Here is a 16,360-nt window from a genome sequence, read left to right as displayed (position 1 = left end):
CTAAATTAATCGGCAACTATTTTTATAATCGATTTTAATCGATTTAATCGATTAGTTGTTGCAGCCCTAATATATATATATATATATATATATATATATATATATATATATATATATATATACACATATATATACATATATACATATATACATATATATATATATATATATATATATATATATATATATATATATATATATATATATATATATATATATATATATAAAGACACACCTTTTTAATCAGGCTTTTTACTGATCATCTTAAACTCTTGTTTTTCCACATTTTATTGTGTTGTTAACATCTTAATTGTTAATATTAATATTAGTATTCTCTCAATGTTATGTTTTTATTAACTTATTAATGTAACATTTATATTTTATGTTGACATATATTTCATCATATCTTTTGTACTCTTATTTAGATGGCATTAATTTGAATTATTTTCCAGTGTGGACCCTTCAAAGGTGGCATTTTTCCTCAACTACTCAGTGCCATGGCGTGTTTTGTTTTTGCTTTGCTATTGTCAATAGCGCTGAGTGTGTGTGTGTGTGTGTGTGTGTGTGTGTGTGTTGTCTTCTCTTCTTCTACTTTTTTTTGTACTTTGTGTTTGCCACTTCCCTTTGTATGAATGTTATATAAATAAAGTTTGATTTGACTTATATGCACCCACACACCCACACACCCACACACCCACACACACACACACGCACGCACGCACGCACACACGTTGCATGTCACAGGACTGATGCACAAACTACGATGGTGGACGTATGGCGGGGCGGAGTCTTACCAACGACCCCGTCAAAGGGATCCATTAAGCAGGTTCCAGGCTGCAAGAGGATGGCATGATGGGATGCAGAGTCTTACTGGATGTTTCATGTGGAGGACAAACACCATGCAGACACACAAAATACACAAGTATGACACGGACGCATGAAGAATTGATGTTGACAGATGCATTGTTGCGTCAATGTTTGTGTACAGTGGGTCCAGTGTGCCTCATCCCACAATGAAGAATGGCGTGTCCTCCATGTGAAGTCCAAAAGAGAAAGAGATGATGCAGTATTATCTCCCCACAGATGCTACCTGGTGGTTGTTGGAGCACACTGCAGCTATTCCTGGGTAGTCCCACTCCTTAATGCTTCGCTCACACGCAGGATTCTCACAGGAATGAGGCAAAAATCCATCCAGACCCACTATAGTATGTAGACCCTAACTTCAAGTACAGTGTCTCCCACAGGACTGCAATCTATCGCTGGCGTCTGGTTGCGGGGGTAAGATGGCATCATTGTCTAATTTGCATAATTTAGAAAAAAACAAATTACTCTGTCGCTTCTTTTCCCCCGTATGTCACAAGCCTGCTGGTGCCTTTAGAAGGTGGCGATGGCGATAAGCGAGGCACAGCAGGACCCGCTGCCCGTTGAGCGGAGCGCCACATGCTTTCGCGTTCGACTCTCCGAACGTGTCCAATAGGACAAAATCTAGCGCGACAACATCACAAAGGGCCTGATCTACAAAGAGCCAAATTACAAGTGCTAAATTGGGTGTGTAAACTATAAATCTGTGTGTATTATTAGTAACCCAACAGCCACTAGACATTAAAACAACGTTGAGCAACTCAAACCTAGCGTTGGAACAACATGCTTTTTGACAGTGTTTAATCAATGTTGGGTTCTAATGTTGATTTGACCATTGGATTTTAGTCATTTCCCAACCAATATTCTACAACACAAATACAACGTTGAAACAACATGCTTTTTGATGACCTTTATTCAATGTTGGGTTCTGACCTAGATTAGACCATTGAGTTTTGGTCATTTCCCAACCAAAATTCTACAACACACTGCAAAAACTGAAATCTAAGTAAGATACAATTTCTCAAATAAGGGTGATATTTGCTTATTTTCTGTCTGATAAGATAATTCTTCTCACTAAGCAGATTTTATTTTAGAGTGTTTTACTTGTTTTAAGGGTTTTGGTCCTAAATGATCTCAGTAAGATATTACAGCTTGTAGCTGAGATTTTATGACCTATATTGAGTAAAACATGCTTGAAATTAGAATATCAAAGCTGTGTCATCAACACTCACAAGTAGGGATGTCCGATAATGGCTTTTTGCCGATATCCGATATTGTCCAACTCTTTAATTACCGATACCGATATCAACCGATACTGATATATACAGTCGTGCAATTAACACATTATTATCCCTAATTTGGACAACCAGGTATGGTGAAGATAAGGTTCTTTTTAAAAAAAATTGATAAAATAAGATAAATACATTTAAAACGTATTCTTGAATAAAAAAGAAAGTAAAACAATATAAAAACAGTTACATAGAAACTAGTAATTAATGAAAATGAGTAAAATTAACTGTTAAAGGTTAGTTCTATTAGTGGACCAGCAGCACGCACAATCATGTGTGCTTACGGACTGTATCCCTTGCAGACTGTATTGATATATATTGATATATAATGTAGGAACCAGAATATTAATAACAGAAAGAAACAACCCTTTTGTGTGAATGAGGGAGGTTTTTTGTGTTGGTGCACTAATTGTAAGTGTATCTTGTGTTTTTTATGTTGATTTAATAAAATCGGCCGATTATGGCAGGCCGATATTATCGGACATCTCTACACACAAGTATAAAACTACTTTTTTAAAGTAATAATTTCTTATTTCAAGCATAAAAAAAAAATCATGACTTTGACACAATTGTGTCTCATAATTAAAACAGATGACAGCCAAATGGACTTTGCTGTTTTATTTTCAATAAAACAATAGAAAATAGGCACTCATATAGTAGTACAGTCGGCACAGTACAGTAAACTGACAGTTAAAATTTAAACATTTAACAAGTGACATTTCAAACTATTTTGAACAGAAGTAGTTCATGCACATTCAGATGAATTCTTTAAAATTACAATTGAAAATTTTTTGGCCGGGGACCGGGCTGTATATATGCGCACTAATTGACTGAAAGAGCACGCGCTTGGCGCAATGATGTCATGTTATCGATGGAAAAATGCATTTTTAGACCATATAATTTGCCTGAGTGGCTCGAGAGTAACAAGCGGTTGCCTTGTTGCCTTTCCATTAAAAACAATACATTTTTTTTAGTATAAGTTTGCTGGTTTCAAGAAATGTAATGCCTAGTGCATATCATTATGTCAAGATAATGGCACTAGCATTTACTTAATTTAGGAATATTTTTCAACATATTGAGCAAAAAGGTCTCTTTTTTTTTCTACCAAGAAAAGTGCACTTGTTATTAGTGAGAATATACTTATTTTAAGGTATTTTTGGGTTCATTGAAGTTAGCTAATTTTACTTGTTTTGGAAAGTCTTGACAAGCCAAATTTTCTTGTTCTATTGGCAGATAATTTTGCTTCGTTCAAATAAAATACCCCTAATTTTTGTCTTTTTTTTTCTTGTTTTTGAACACTGACTTTTTGCAGTGCACAAATACAACGTTGAAACAACATGCTTTTTGACAGCATTTATTCAATGTTGGGTTCTGACATTGATTTGACTGCTGAATTTTGGTCATTTCCCAACCAATATTCCACAACATAAATACAACGTAGAAACAAAATGCTTTTCGACAAGGTTTAGTCAATGTCAGGTTGTGACGTTGATTTGACCATTGAAATGTGGTCATTTCCCAACTAACAACGTGGATCCAACGTTAGACATCATTGTTGTCTCAATTGACAAACACAGCTATTTTGCAACATTGTTTCAAAGTCAAGTTTTAAAAAACATTGTATCGATGTCTTGTGCCTGCTGGTAAGGTTGGGTACCGTTCACATTTGAACCGATACGGTACCAATTCTGGGTAACTGAGAATTTTTAGCGCTTTTGTGTTCGTTATTTCTCCATCCATTTTCTACTGCTTTTGGGGTTGCTGGAGCCTATCCCAGCTGCACTCGGGCGGAAGGCAGTTAGTAAATGTCAGTTAGTTGATAACAAAATTGTACTTTTTAATGTAACATGTAAAAATGAGCTGATTGTTTTCTGATTACAGTATAGTCTCATTTGCAATGCAGTTGCACTTCCGAGACATGAGATAGCAGTACTGTATAGGCCGGGGGTCAGCAACCCGCGCCGCCCTAGTGTCTCCCTGGACCTCTTTCAGAGTTGTGTGAAAATGGAAAAAGTATATATTTTATACAAATATATTTTTTGTTTTAACATATTTTCTGTAGGAGGACAAACATGACACACATCTTCCTAATTGTTAGAAATCCCACTGTTTACATTAAACAAGCTTTATTGATGACAGTATTTGGCGAGCACCGTTTTGTCCAACTCATTTCAGCGATCTTTGAACTCACCGTAGTTTGTTTACATGTATAACTTTCTCCGACGCTGCCACAGAAAGACGTGTTTTATGCCACTCCTTCTTTGTCTCATTTTGTCCATCAAATGTTTTATGCTGTGCGTGAAGGCACAAAGGTGAACTTGGTTGATGTTATTGATTTGCTGGCGTGCTTATCAGGCATATTTGGTCAATGCATGACTGCTAGCTAATCGGTGCTAACATGCTAAATAGGCTAGCTGTATGTACAAATTGCAACATTGTGCCTCATTTGTAGCTATATTTGAGCTATTTAGATTCCTTTACTTATATCCTCAGTGTATTTAATTTGTCTCATGACACATTATCTGTATGTAATATAGTCTGCATTTCTGTGTTGTTTGTGTGCCATGTTGTTCCAGACCACAGCAACTGTTACCCACCTCCCAAAGATGGTAATAAATCCATTAGAAGAAGACAGCCTGCCGTTTCCTTTAACATGGACACACACATCTATACCTTTAGCCATTCTGAGCCAATAATTTCCAGAACTTATCTCTTCCTGTGAGACGCCTTCATTTTACTAATGTTTTCCAATGCTGCGAAAATGTGTAGAATAAACATTAAAATACAACATTTCTGTCAACGAAGATTTGCGTCAGCCTTTGATAGTAGGCTAATGTAGCTAATATAGACACTTACACCATGTGTTGCCTTCATTATAACACTTATATAAGGCTTTTAAAGGCCTACTGAAACCCACTACTACCGACCACGCAGTCTGATAGTTTATATATCAATGATGAAATCTTAACATTGCAACACATGCCAATACGGCCGGGTTAACTTATAAAGTGCAATTTTAAATTTGCCGCTAAGCTTCCGGTTGAAAACGTCTATGTATGATGACGTATGCGCGTGACGTCAATCGTTGAAACGGAAGTATTCGGACACATTGTATCCAATACAAAAAGCTCGGTTTTCATCACAAAATTCCACAGTATTCTGGACATCTGTGTTGGTGAATCTTTTGCAATTTGTTTAATGAACAATGAAGACTGCAAAGAAGAAAGTTGTAGGTGGGATCGGTGTATTAGCGGCTGGCTGCAGCAACACAGCCAGGAGGACTTTGACTTGGATAGCAGACGCGCTATCCGATGCTAGCCGCCGACCGCATTGATGATCGGGTGAAGTCCTTCGTCGCTCCGTCAATCACTGGAACGCAGGTGAGCACGGGTGTTGATGAGCAGATGAGGGCTGGCGTAGGTGGATAGCTAATGTTTTTAGCATAGCTCTGTGAGGTCCCGTTGCTAAGTTAGCTTCAATGGTGTCGTTAGCAACAGCATTGTTAAGCTTCGCCAGGCTGGAAAGCATTAACCGTGTATTTACATGTCCATGGTTTAATAGTATTGTTGATTTTCTGTCTATCCTTCCAGTCAGGGGTTTATTTATTTTGTTTCTATCTGCATTTAAGCACGATGCTATCACGTTAGCTCCGTAGCTAAAGTGCTTCGCCGATGTATTGTCGTGGAGATAAAAGTCACTGTGAATGTCCATTTCGCGTTCTCGACTCTCATTTTCAAGAGGATATAGTATCCGAGGTGGTTTAAAATACAAATCCGTGATCCACAATAGAAAAAGGAGAAAGTGTGGAATCCAATGAGCCAGCCTGTACCTAAGTTACGGTCAGAGCGAAAAAAGATGCGTCCTGCACTGCACTCTAGTCCTTCACTCTCACGTTCCTCATCCACGAATCTTTCATCCTGGCTCAAATTAATGGGGTAATCGTCGCTTTCTCGGTCCGAATCGCTCTCGCTGCTGGTGTAAACAATGGGGAAATGTGAGGAGCCCTTCAACCTGCGACGTCACGCTACTTCCGGTACAGGCAAGGATTTTTGTATCAGCGACCAAAAGTTGCGAACTTTATCGTCGATGTTCTCTACTAAATCCTTTCAGCAAAAATATGGCAATATCGCGAAATGATCAAGTATGACATAGAATGGATCTGCTATCCCCGTTTGAATAAAAAAATTAAATTTCAGTAGGCCTTTAATTTTTTGCGGCTCCAGACAGATTTTTTTTTTGTATTTTTGGTCCAATATGGCTGTTTCAACATTTTGGGTTGCCGACCCCTGGTATAGGCTATTTATGGCAGTGTTTTTCAACCACTGTGCCGCGGCCATGAGATATCGTCTGGTGTGCCATGGGAAATGATGCAATTTCGCCTAATTGGTGTAAAAAACATTTTTGCAAACCAAAAATTGCAAACTGCAAATAATGTGCGGTTGTTGAGTGCTCAGAGATCGGCAGAGTAACCATGCAATACTCTTCCATATCAGTAGGCCGACTTTGAGACAAGAGAATTAGTGATACATGGGCAGCTTTGGTTATAGTTTGAATTCATATGGAACAATTGCGTCAGTTATTTGATGAGAACGACATTATACTGCCAATATAGGCGACTGAGTTACATTTTTTATGTGGAAAAAGTAAGAAATTCAATCCTATACGCGCAAGCTTAGTACTTAGTTATTAGCCAAAAGTGTTTTAATTCATGCAAACCTTCAGTAGATCAGACACCGTTTCCTCCTGCTATGTTTTCTTATTGTTTGGCACAACCGGTGCTTCTAGGAAGTAGAGTTACAATGTTATCTACTGTAACTACGAGTTGTAGCCACAAGCCCCTTGCACAGTCCCATTATAATGTGTTTATGAGTGAGAGTGTCAACAGGTTGTGGCAGGCCGCCACGAATAAATGAAGGTATGGGAAAGACTGAAGTGAAGCGGTGCCACAACAATTTATGGATCAAAATGTTTGTTGACGGCGTGGGATGAGAAGGATCAAATGTGTCACTTAAAAGTGCTATTTGTAGCATTCTGTAAACATGCATTTATTATATTGTCAAATTGTGTTTGTTGGATGAGGATGAGAGGGATCACTCTTCAAGTTGCAACTGTGAAGTTCCTCTCATTAAACTAGACAATGCATGTTTGGACATTAACTCTGTAGAGTTTTTATTCCGGCATTAGAATCAGGATAATATCATGAAATGAAAATAAATTAAAGTTTGATCAAAAGTGCCCCAGTTTTCGTCATCCTCATCATACCTTTAATATACGGTATACAGAAAGTAAAGAAACCCCATTTGAAATATTTAAAAAATATACATAAAAAATATATTAATAAATATTCCTATCAGTTTTTCGCACTTTTAAATATTTAGTCCAGAGGTGTCCAAAGTGCGGCCTGGGGGCCATTTGCGGCCCGCGGCCAATTGTTTACCGGCCCCTCACACATTCTGCAAAAATTTCAAAATTGATAGTATTTCAAAAATAAAAAATAAACATTTTAAAAAAGTGGAATGAGGTGAAATCTAACGAGAAAACGTCGCAATGTTGACACAAAACTGCCATGCAGGCTGTTTTTTTTTCTTTTGTCTTTGTTTATTTTAATTTTTTTGGCCATTGCTCAAAAAAAAAAAAAAAAAGACAAAAAATCTATGTTACAATGAATTATTACTTAAAAAATGTCACTTTAAAATGTTTTATGTGGAAAAAATATTGCATAAATTGTGTGGTTGCCATATAAAAACATCAAAGTTTTATTTGACAAAAGAGCATAGAACAAACAAAATAATAGTTCAAACGTAAAATCGACAGATATATCTAAAGTCGATCTCGTAACTTAAGTGTGAAAAGTAAAAAAAAAACTAATAAAAATGTATCACTTTATGAGTGGGAGACCTTTTGGATCCCAAATATATTTAGTGGGATTTTATTTAACTTTTCACTGTGATTACTCAAAAATATTAAATAATTCAAATAAATGGTGTCCTGCATTATTGATCTTTTAGGGCTGTAATTACTAAATACTGAAAATTTCAGTTTTAGTATAAAAAACAAAGTTGTCTTTGAAAGAAAAGGCATAAAACCTGTTTTTTTTTTTTTTACTTGATATCAACCTGAAGTTGATATAGAGATATACTGTAAAAAATAATAATATTAATTTGACTTAGTTTTAACATTTTCATGACTGAGACCCTTGACTGGTCCCCGGGAGCCCTAAAGATTAAAAAAAATATATATATATATATATATATTTTGTTATGGTTTGAAAATGTAAAATATCAAAATGGCCCCCGTATGCTTAAATTTTTCCATGTGTGGCCCTCAGTGGAAAAAGTTTGGACACCCCTGATTTAGTCCAAAAATAGGTATGCTCTAATTTAAAAAGTAAATATAAAAAAATTGGCGATGGAGTGAAGTCCCAAACTTCGAAGCGAAATGTGGCGAGGGACGACTGTGAGCAGATTTACGTAAAGATGGTTTCATAAAATGATGGACACATGATGATGATGTGAAATAAAAAACATGCAAATGTCAGCTAGTATTTATAAATGGCAAAAGGTCTAATCTGCAACCTCAGCAAAACATGTGATGTGTGTGCAGCATCAGGTCGAAATTCAAAAACTAAACAACATGCTAGTTCATAAAGTCCCTATTTGTAGCAAGTGTTGCAAAACAAACAACACATAAAACCAGAGAATCCAATCAAACTCATTTGTACCTTGGCGGCGATGGAGGCTGCGGTGATGTGGGAGGAGCTGCTGTCCTCCGTGGACGCCACGCCGCTGTCCTTCTTCTCCTCGTCCTCATCTTCGCACTGCACGCCCTTGTCCTCCGTCTGACGCCGTGGCGAACTGTTGGGTGGCGGCGAGAGAGGCGGCGGCGGCGACGGCAGGTCCTCCAGCTCGTCCGCCGCCTCCTTTACTTTCACCACGGCGTCACGCAGGAGGTCGATGGCGTGGGGCAGCGCCGGCAGGATGAACTGGAAGCATTCCTGTGACGGGGCACAACGAGGAAGCTCAGTCATGCGGTCAACAAAGAACTCTCTATTGTTGTGGTTGTTAAAAGTTAAGGATTTGTGTGGTTTCTGATCGTTTGTGAGGGCACCAAAGGGACTTCTGTGTGTGTGTGTTGGTCGTTGTTGTTTTGACTTGCTACTAAAGAGAACAATCCATCACCACTTTATGTTTGTTTGACAGACAGTACTTGATATTGTGTTCACTAAAATATGGACTTTTATCAAGGCAGGAACCAATTATTTATAATTACATTGTTTCTTGTGGAGACAATTGCTTTACTATAAGAACTCTTCTATTTCTATTTTCTATAACCGTTAAATTCGCAAATCGAGGTTTCGCTGCCCAGTATATGACATCACCTGACTGCCACATTCAGAGACAGCATTATTTGTACAGTAAATAGTCATTTAAAGGCCTACTGAAATGAATTTTTTCTATGTGTCATACTTGATCATTTCGCGATATTGACATTTTTTTGCTGAAAGGATTTAGTAGAGAACATCGACGATAAAGTTCGCAACTTTTGGTCGCTGATAAAAAAAGCCTTGCCTGTACCGGAAGTAGCGTGACGTCGCAGGTTGAAAGGCTCCTCACATTTCCCCATTGTTTACACCAGCAGCAAGAGCGATTCGGACCGAGAAAGCGACGATTACCCCATTTATTTGAGCAAGGATGAAAGGTTCGTGGATGAGGTACGTGAAAGTGAAGGACTAGAGTGCAGTGCAGGACGTATCTTTTTTCGCTCTGACCGTAACTTAGGTCGAAGGGCTCATTGGATTCCACACTTTCTCCTTTTTCTATTGTGGATCACGGATTTGTATTTTAAACCACCTCGGATACTATATCCACTTGAAAATGAGAGTCGAGAACGCGAAATGGACATTCACAGTGACTTTTATCTCCACGACAATACATCGGTGAAGCACTTTAGCTACGGAGCTAACGTGATAGCATCGTGCTTAAATGCAGATAGAAACAAAAGAAATAAGCCCCTGACTGGAAGGATAGACAGAAGATCAACAATACTATTATCAGGAGACACCGAACCAAACACTGGACCTGAAACCACACGGTTAATGCTGTGCCGCCTGTCGAAGCCTAGCAATGCTGTTGCTAACGACGCCATTGAAGCTAACTTAGCTACGGGACCTCGTCAGCGCTATGATAAAAACATTAACGCTCCACCTACACCAGCCCTCATCTGCTCATCAACACCCGTGCTCACCTGCGTTCCAGCGATCGACGGTGCGACGAAGGACTTCACCCGATCATCGATGCGGTCGGCGGCTAGCGTCGGATAGCGCGTTTGCTATCCTCAAAGTCCTCCTGATTGTGTTGCTGTAGCCTGCCGCTAATACACCGATCCCACCTACAGCTTTCTTCTTTGCAATCTCCATTGTTCATTAAATAAATTGCAAAAGATTCACCAACACAGATGTCCAGAATACTGTGGAATTTTGTGATGAAAACCGAGCTTTTTGTATTGGATACAATGTGTCCGAATACTTCCGTTTCAACGACACGCGCATACGTCATCATACATAGATGTTTTCAACCGGAAGTTTTGCGGGAAATTTAAAATTGCACTTTATAAGTTAACCCGGTCGTATTGGCATGTGTTGCAATGTTAAGATTTCATCATTGATATATAAACTATCAGACTGCGTGGTCGGTAGTAGTGGCTTTCAGTAGGCCTTTAACGCCAGGTCAAAATACATAGGGATGAACCGCTGTGGCTGTAGGCAACCTCCTGTGTGTAGTTTTTCACAACGGCGCCAGATGGCAGTAGCGGTTATGACGTAACATTAGTGGAGGCTTGATGAGTTTAACAATGAACAACAATTCAATCCTACAATATCCCATTTGTGGAAAAGGACGTTGAATCGATTTATAAACTAGCGCTAGCAACATGTATTCGATAAGAGCTGCCGTCGGCAACAATTTGTGGTTTGACACGGCACTTGGCAACAGGTGCCGCCTTTTAAAAGCACACACTCACGCACTCTGATCTCATGAAACATCTCTCATGGCATACATTACTACAACGTATTACTAACGTATTATTATTACCGCTGCTATTTCTTTAATTCATTATATGGATATCAATTACAGTAAACTTTAAAAAAAAAAATTATTTACATAATATTTTCAGGCTACAGTTATTCTAACATGTTTAAATAAAACCTTGCATTCAAAACTATGTGGACAAACCAGAAATGTACTGTCAAACTAGGTGTATGGTCGTAGGGCTGGAAAATGTATTGAATTTTAATCCGGATTTCCATTTTGGTTTGATTATAACAATATTTCAATCGGAAATAAACGACTAATAGGTCACACAGAGTGCATGCAGTTTCATGAGCTTGTAACGGTAAAACGGATGGGTGAGCGTTTGTGTGAGGAAAAAAAGCACATCCAGTAGAAGTTTCGGATGTTGCCAACGTTGCTACTTTTGATTTGAAACAGCACTAATACGCCTAATCAATAATCACACAAAAATAAGGCCTTTTGATTGCCGCGGAAACGTTACTGCAGACAGGATCACAGAATTGGCCAATAAAACGGAATCCGCTGTTAAACGCAGAATATTACAGAAATTGACATAAATGTGAGTGAAATGTTGTCACGTTTGTTTGGGGAAAGAATGTGTCCAATACCGATCATTCAATGTGGAGACGGCCACTCGAAACAGCGACTACCCCAGCAGACAATGGTGTGGAACACCGCAGAGGCCACCATGTTTTTTTGTTGTCTTGGTTTTACTTTGTAGCTGTATGTAGAAATGGCTGGTTGCATTAGCTCTGCTCTTTTAATGTCTTTAAAGACCTACTGAAAGCCACTACTACCGACCACGCAGTCTGATGATAGTTTATACATCAATGATGAAATCTTAACATTGCAACACATGCCAATACGGCCGGGTTAGATTAGTAAAGTGCAATTTTAAATTTCCCGCGAAATATTCTGCTGAAAACGTCTCGGTATGATGACGTTTGCGCGTGACGTCACGGATTGTAGCGGACATTTTGGGACACCATTGTGGCCAGCTATTAAGTCATCTGTTTTCTTCGCAAAATTCCACAGTATTCTGGACATCTGTGTTGGTGAATCTTTTGCAATTTGTTTAATGAACAATGAAGACAGCAAAGAAGAAAGCTGTAGGTGGGAAGCGGTGTATTAGCGGCCGGCTGCAGCAACACAAGAACTGGGACAACAGAGACTCTTACCAGGAGGACTTTGAGTTGGATACGCGCTACCGTGAGTACGCAGCTTTGGCTTCCAAACATTTGATCGCTTGCCCGTACGTGCGTGCCGCTATGTGCATGTCACGTACGTAACTTTGGGGAAATATACACTACCGTTCAAAAGTTTGGGGTCACATTGAAATGTCCTTATTTTTGAAGGAAAAGCACTGTACTTTTCAATGAAGATAACTTTAAACTAGTCTTAACTTTAAAGAAATACACTCTATACATTGCTAATGTGGTAAATGACTATTCTAGCTGCAAATGTCTGGTTTTTGGTGCAATATCTACATAGGTGTATAGAGGCCCATTTCCAGCAACTATCACTCCAGTGTTCTAATGGTACAATGTGTTTGCTCATTGGCTCAGAAGGCTGATGATGATTGATGATTAGAAAACCCTTGTGCAATCATGTTCACACATCTGAAAACAGTTTAGCTCGTTACAGAAGCTACAAAACTGACCTTCCTTTGAGCAGATTGAGTTTCTGGAGCATCACATTTGTGGGGTCAATTAAACGCTCAAAATGGCCAGAAAAAGAGAACTTTCATCTGAAACTCGACAGTCTATTCTTGTTCTTAGAAATGAAGGCTATTCCACAAAATTGTTTGGGTGACCCCAAACTTTTGAACGGTAGTGTATGTGCTGTATGAACTTTACGGAGGTGAACGGTACTTTGGGCTGTGGGATTGAGTGTGTTGTGCGGGTGTTTGATTTGTATTGGCGGGTTATATGGACGGGAGGGGGGAGGTGTTTGTTATGTGGATTACTTTGTGGCACATTAAATATAAGCCTGGTTGTGTTGTGGCTAATAGAGTATATATATGTCTTGTGTTTATTTACTGTTTTAGTCATTCCCAGCTGAATATCAGGTCCCACCCGCCTCTCACAGCATTTTCCCTATCTGAATCGCTTCCACTGCCCTCTAATCCTTCACTCTCACTTTCCTCATCCACAAATCTTTCATCCTCGCTCAAATTAATGGGGTAATCATCGCTTTCTTGGTCCGAATCGCTCTCGCTGCTGGTGGCCATGATTGTAAACAATGTGCAGATGTGAGGAGCTCCACAACCGGTGACGTCACGCTACTTCCGGTACAGGCAAGGCTTTTTTATCAGCAACCAAAAGTTGCGAACTTTATCGTCGATGTTCTCTACTAAATCCTGTCAGCAAAAATATGGCAATATCGCGAAATGATCAAGTATGACACATAGAATGGACCTGCTATCCCCGTTTAAATTAGAACATTTCATTTCAGTAGGCCTTTAATGTCCTTTGTGTTCTTTGATGTTTCCCTCTTACACACATGCTTATGTGTGCTATGGCTATGAAATTTGTTTTCCTTGGCCACAGTCTGGACTCCCTCTCCAGGGCCCAGACTTAGACTGAATTTTTTTTCTTCTCTCACCCCCCCGCCCAGGGTTTACCTGTTTCTCACCTTTTTTGTAAAGGGGGCCGGAAGTTGGCAGACCCGTCAGCGATCCTGTTCTGTCTGATCTTGAATGGGATTGTTGCTGAAAATCTTTAATTTCCCCACTGGGATTAATAAAATATTTCTGATTCTGATTCTGATGGTTTCTATTCTGCAATCGGCGCTTTGCTTCCTGGTCGCTCAGTTTATGTGTCAGTGTGCCGTTGGCTCCTCTGCTATATCTAAACACTTCTCCTCTCTCCTGAGACAAAAGCTAATCTGTGAAATTATTTATCTTCCTGTGTATTTTAAGCACTGACGCGATACATTATTAATCAAGCCATAGCTTTACAGTATCAACTTCTTCAATGCAGCCTGGACTTAAAATGCGACCGCATTCATGTCTGGGAGTATTTATGGACAGAAGACTGAGGAGTCCTGTTTGGGTTGCGAGTACAGACCGCGTCAAAGCCAGGAAACTTTCTTCTTCTTCCACTTTGTGCTTTCATTGCATGCCGGGGTATCTTTGGGTACCTCCGCTTTGTCCTGGAGGGGAGTAACTGTCAAGAACACTAAAGAGCAGAATCCCTGGATATACTGCGAGTCAAGTGAAGCACAGGAGCAATAAAAGAGGAAAAAGCTGCGATGTGGTGAGGTGGCTGGTGCTGATGAAGAGGAAGAGACACACGGGGTGACAAAGAAAGAGGTAAACAAAGTGAGGAGTAAATTTGCGCAATTCACTCTCACCATGCAAATACTTGACACCTTCAAGGGGAACTGCACTTTTTTGGGGGGAATATTGCCTAATGTTCACAATCATTATGAGAGACAAGAAGATAAAAGTCGTTTTTTTTTATTCTAACATGTAAAAATCTGCTCGTTCTTGGTGGCTGGCAATGCAACTAATAGGAGCAATCAATTCCACCTCTAAATCACTTTAAACATGCATTCGAAAACCGTCAAGAATACTGACGTTCCGTAACATGTATAATAACCAAGCTGTAGCGACATCAGGAACTCTTTTTCTAGCGTACAAACACATCAGCGTGCTACGGCAGTGGTCCCCTACCACCGGTCCGGGGACCGGTACCGGTCAGTGACGCATTTGCTACCGGGCCACGCAGAAATATTAATTAATTTATATTTTACTGCATTTTCTCCTACTTAACTTTGGCCTGTCCAACTAAACACACCAATACGCTTGTTTATAGATGTATATTACAACTCCTTTGTTATATTACATCAATGCACATTAATGGACATATAACATGTTAATGTGCCAGATTGTAGCCAAAGGCTAATTTCCATCTGCAGGGTCATTGCATATAGCAGGGGTTCTTAACCTGTTTGACCTCAGGACTGAACTTTTCCAATAGAGAGGAACCCAGGAACCACTCCAAAATTAACACTGAATTAGTAATCTTACTCTTGATTTTGATCATATTCAATACAATAAAATATTTAACCTACTTACAGTGTACTACCTTGTAAAATGATATAAAAGCATAAGTCAACCACAAAGATTATATTATTAATTTAACAAATAAACCTTATACTTAGGTCAGGCTGATTAGAAACAAATTAATTTATATACATAGTGTATTATGTTGTGCTAAAATAAATAAACTCAATTAATAATCAATATGTTTCTTAACTAAACTGTCAATAAAATTAAAGTGCAAACGAAAATACAGCTTCCCCACATTACCGTATTTTTCGGAGTATAAGTCGCACCGGCCGAAAATGCATAATAAAGAAGGAAAAAAACATATATAAGTCGCACTGGAGTATAAGTCGCATTTTTGGGGGAAATTTATTTGATAAAACCCAACACCAAGAATAGACATTTGAAAGGCAATTTAAAACAAATAAAGAATAGTGAACAACAGGCTGAATAAGTGTACGTTATATGAGGCATAAATAACCAACTGAGAACGTGCCTGGTATGTTAACGTAACATATTATGGTAAGAGTCATTCAAATAACTATAACATATAGAACATGCTATACGTTTACCAAACAATCTGTCACTCCTAATCGCTAAATCCCATGAAATCTTATACGTCTAGTCTCTTACGTGAATGAGCTAAAAAATATTATTTGATATTTTACGGTAACGTGTTAATAATTTCACACATAAGTCGCTCCTGAGTATAAGTCGCACCCCCCGGCCAAACTATGAAAAAAATTGCGACTTATAGTCCGAAAAATACGGTAGTCATAATTTTTGCGCTTAAGAAATTTCTCTATGACATTTGCGCCAGACTTCTTCTGTTTGTTTGATATTGTCATTACTGCCACAAGTGGTGGAAAAGTGTATTACAACTAAGTACCGCTGCGGCCTAAGCGGACCACAGCTGAAAAAACAGATATATTACATTCTAGTGGGCAACAGTGGGCCCTATGGTTAAGAAACAGTATATATGTACAGCATATGTCATCAACATGCCGAGGACCATCTCTTCGCAAAGAAACACGTCCTGCAGGGCTCCCACGACTTCAGCGTTATGGTGAGTTGATTTTTCATGTTCATTT

At 38.9% G+C, this 16,360-nt stretch overlaps 1 protein-coding gene across 1 annotated transcript in view; it reads right to left on the bottom strand.

Moving 5' to 3' along the window:
• The window catches only part of LOC133641180 (gephyrin-like), a 70,881-nt gene that overhangs the window by 706 nt on the left and 53,815 nt on the right, over nucleotides 1-16,360 (bottom strand). The window contains exon 6 of the mRNA XM_062035113.1: nucleotides 8,872-9,144. Within this exon, the coding sequence (XP_061891097.1) occupies nucleotides 8,872-9,144 (273 nt within the window). The remainder of the gene's footprint in view (nucleotides 1-8,871; nucleotides 9,145-16,360) is intronic.

The sequence above is a fragment of the Entelurus aequoreus genome, linkage group LG23, assembly GCF_033978785.1.
Source record: "Entelurus aequoreus isolate RoL-2023_Sb linkage group LG23, RoL_Eaeq_v1.1, whole genome shotgun sequence".
Lineage (NCBI taxonomy): Eukaryota > Metazoa > Chordata > Actinopteri > Syngnathiformes > Syngnathidae > Entelurus > Entelurus aequoreus.
This window is presented reverse-complemented; position numbering and strand designations above follow the sequence as displayed.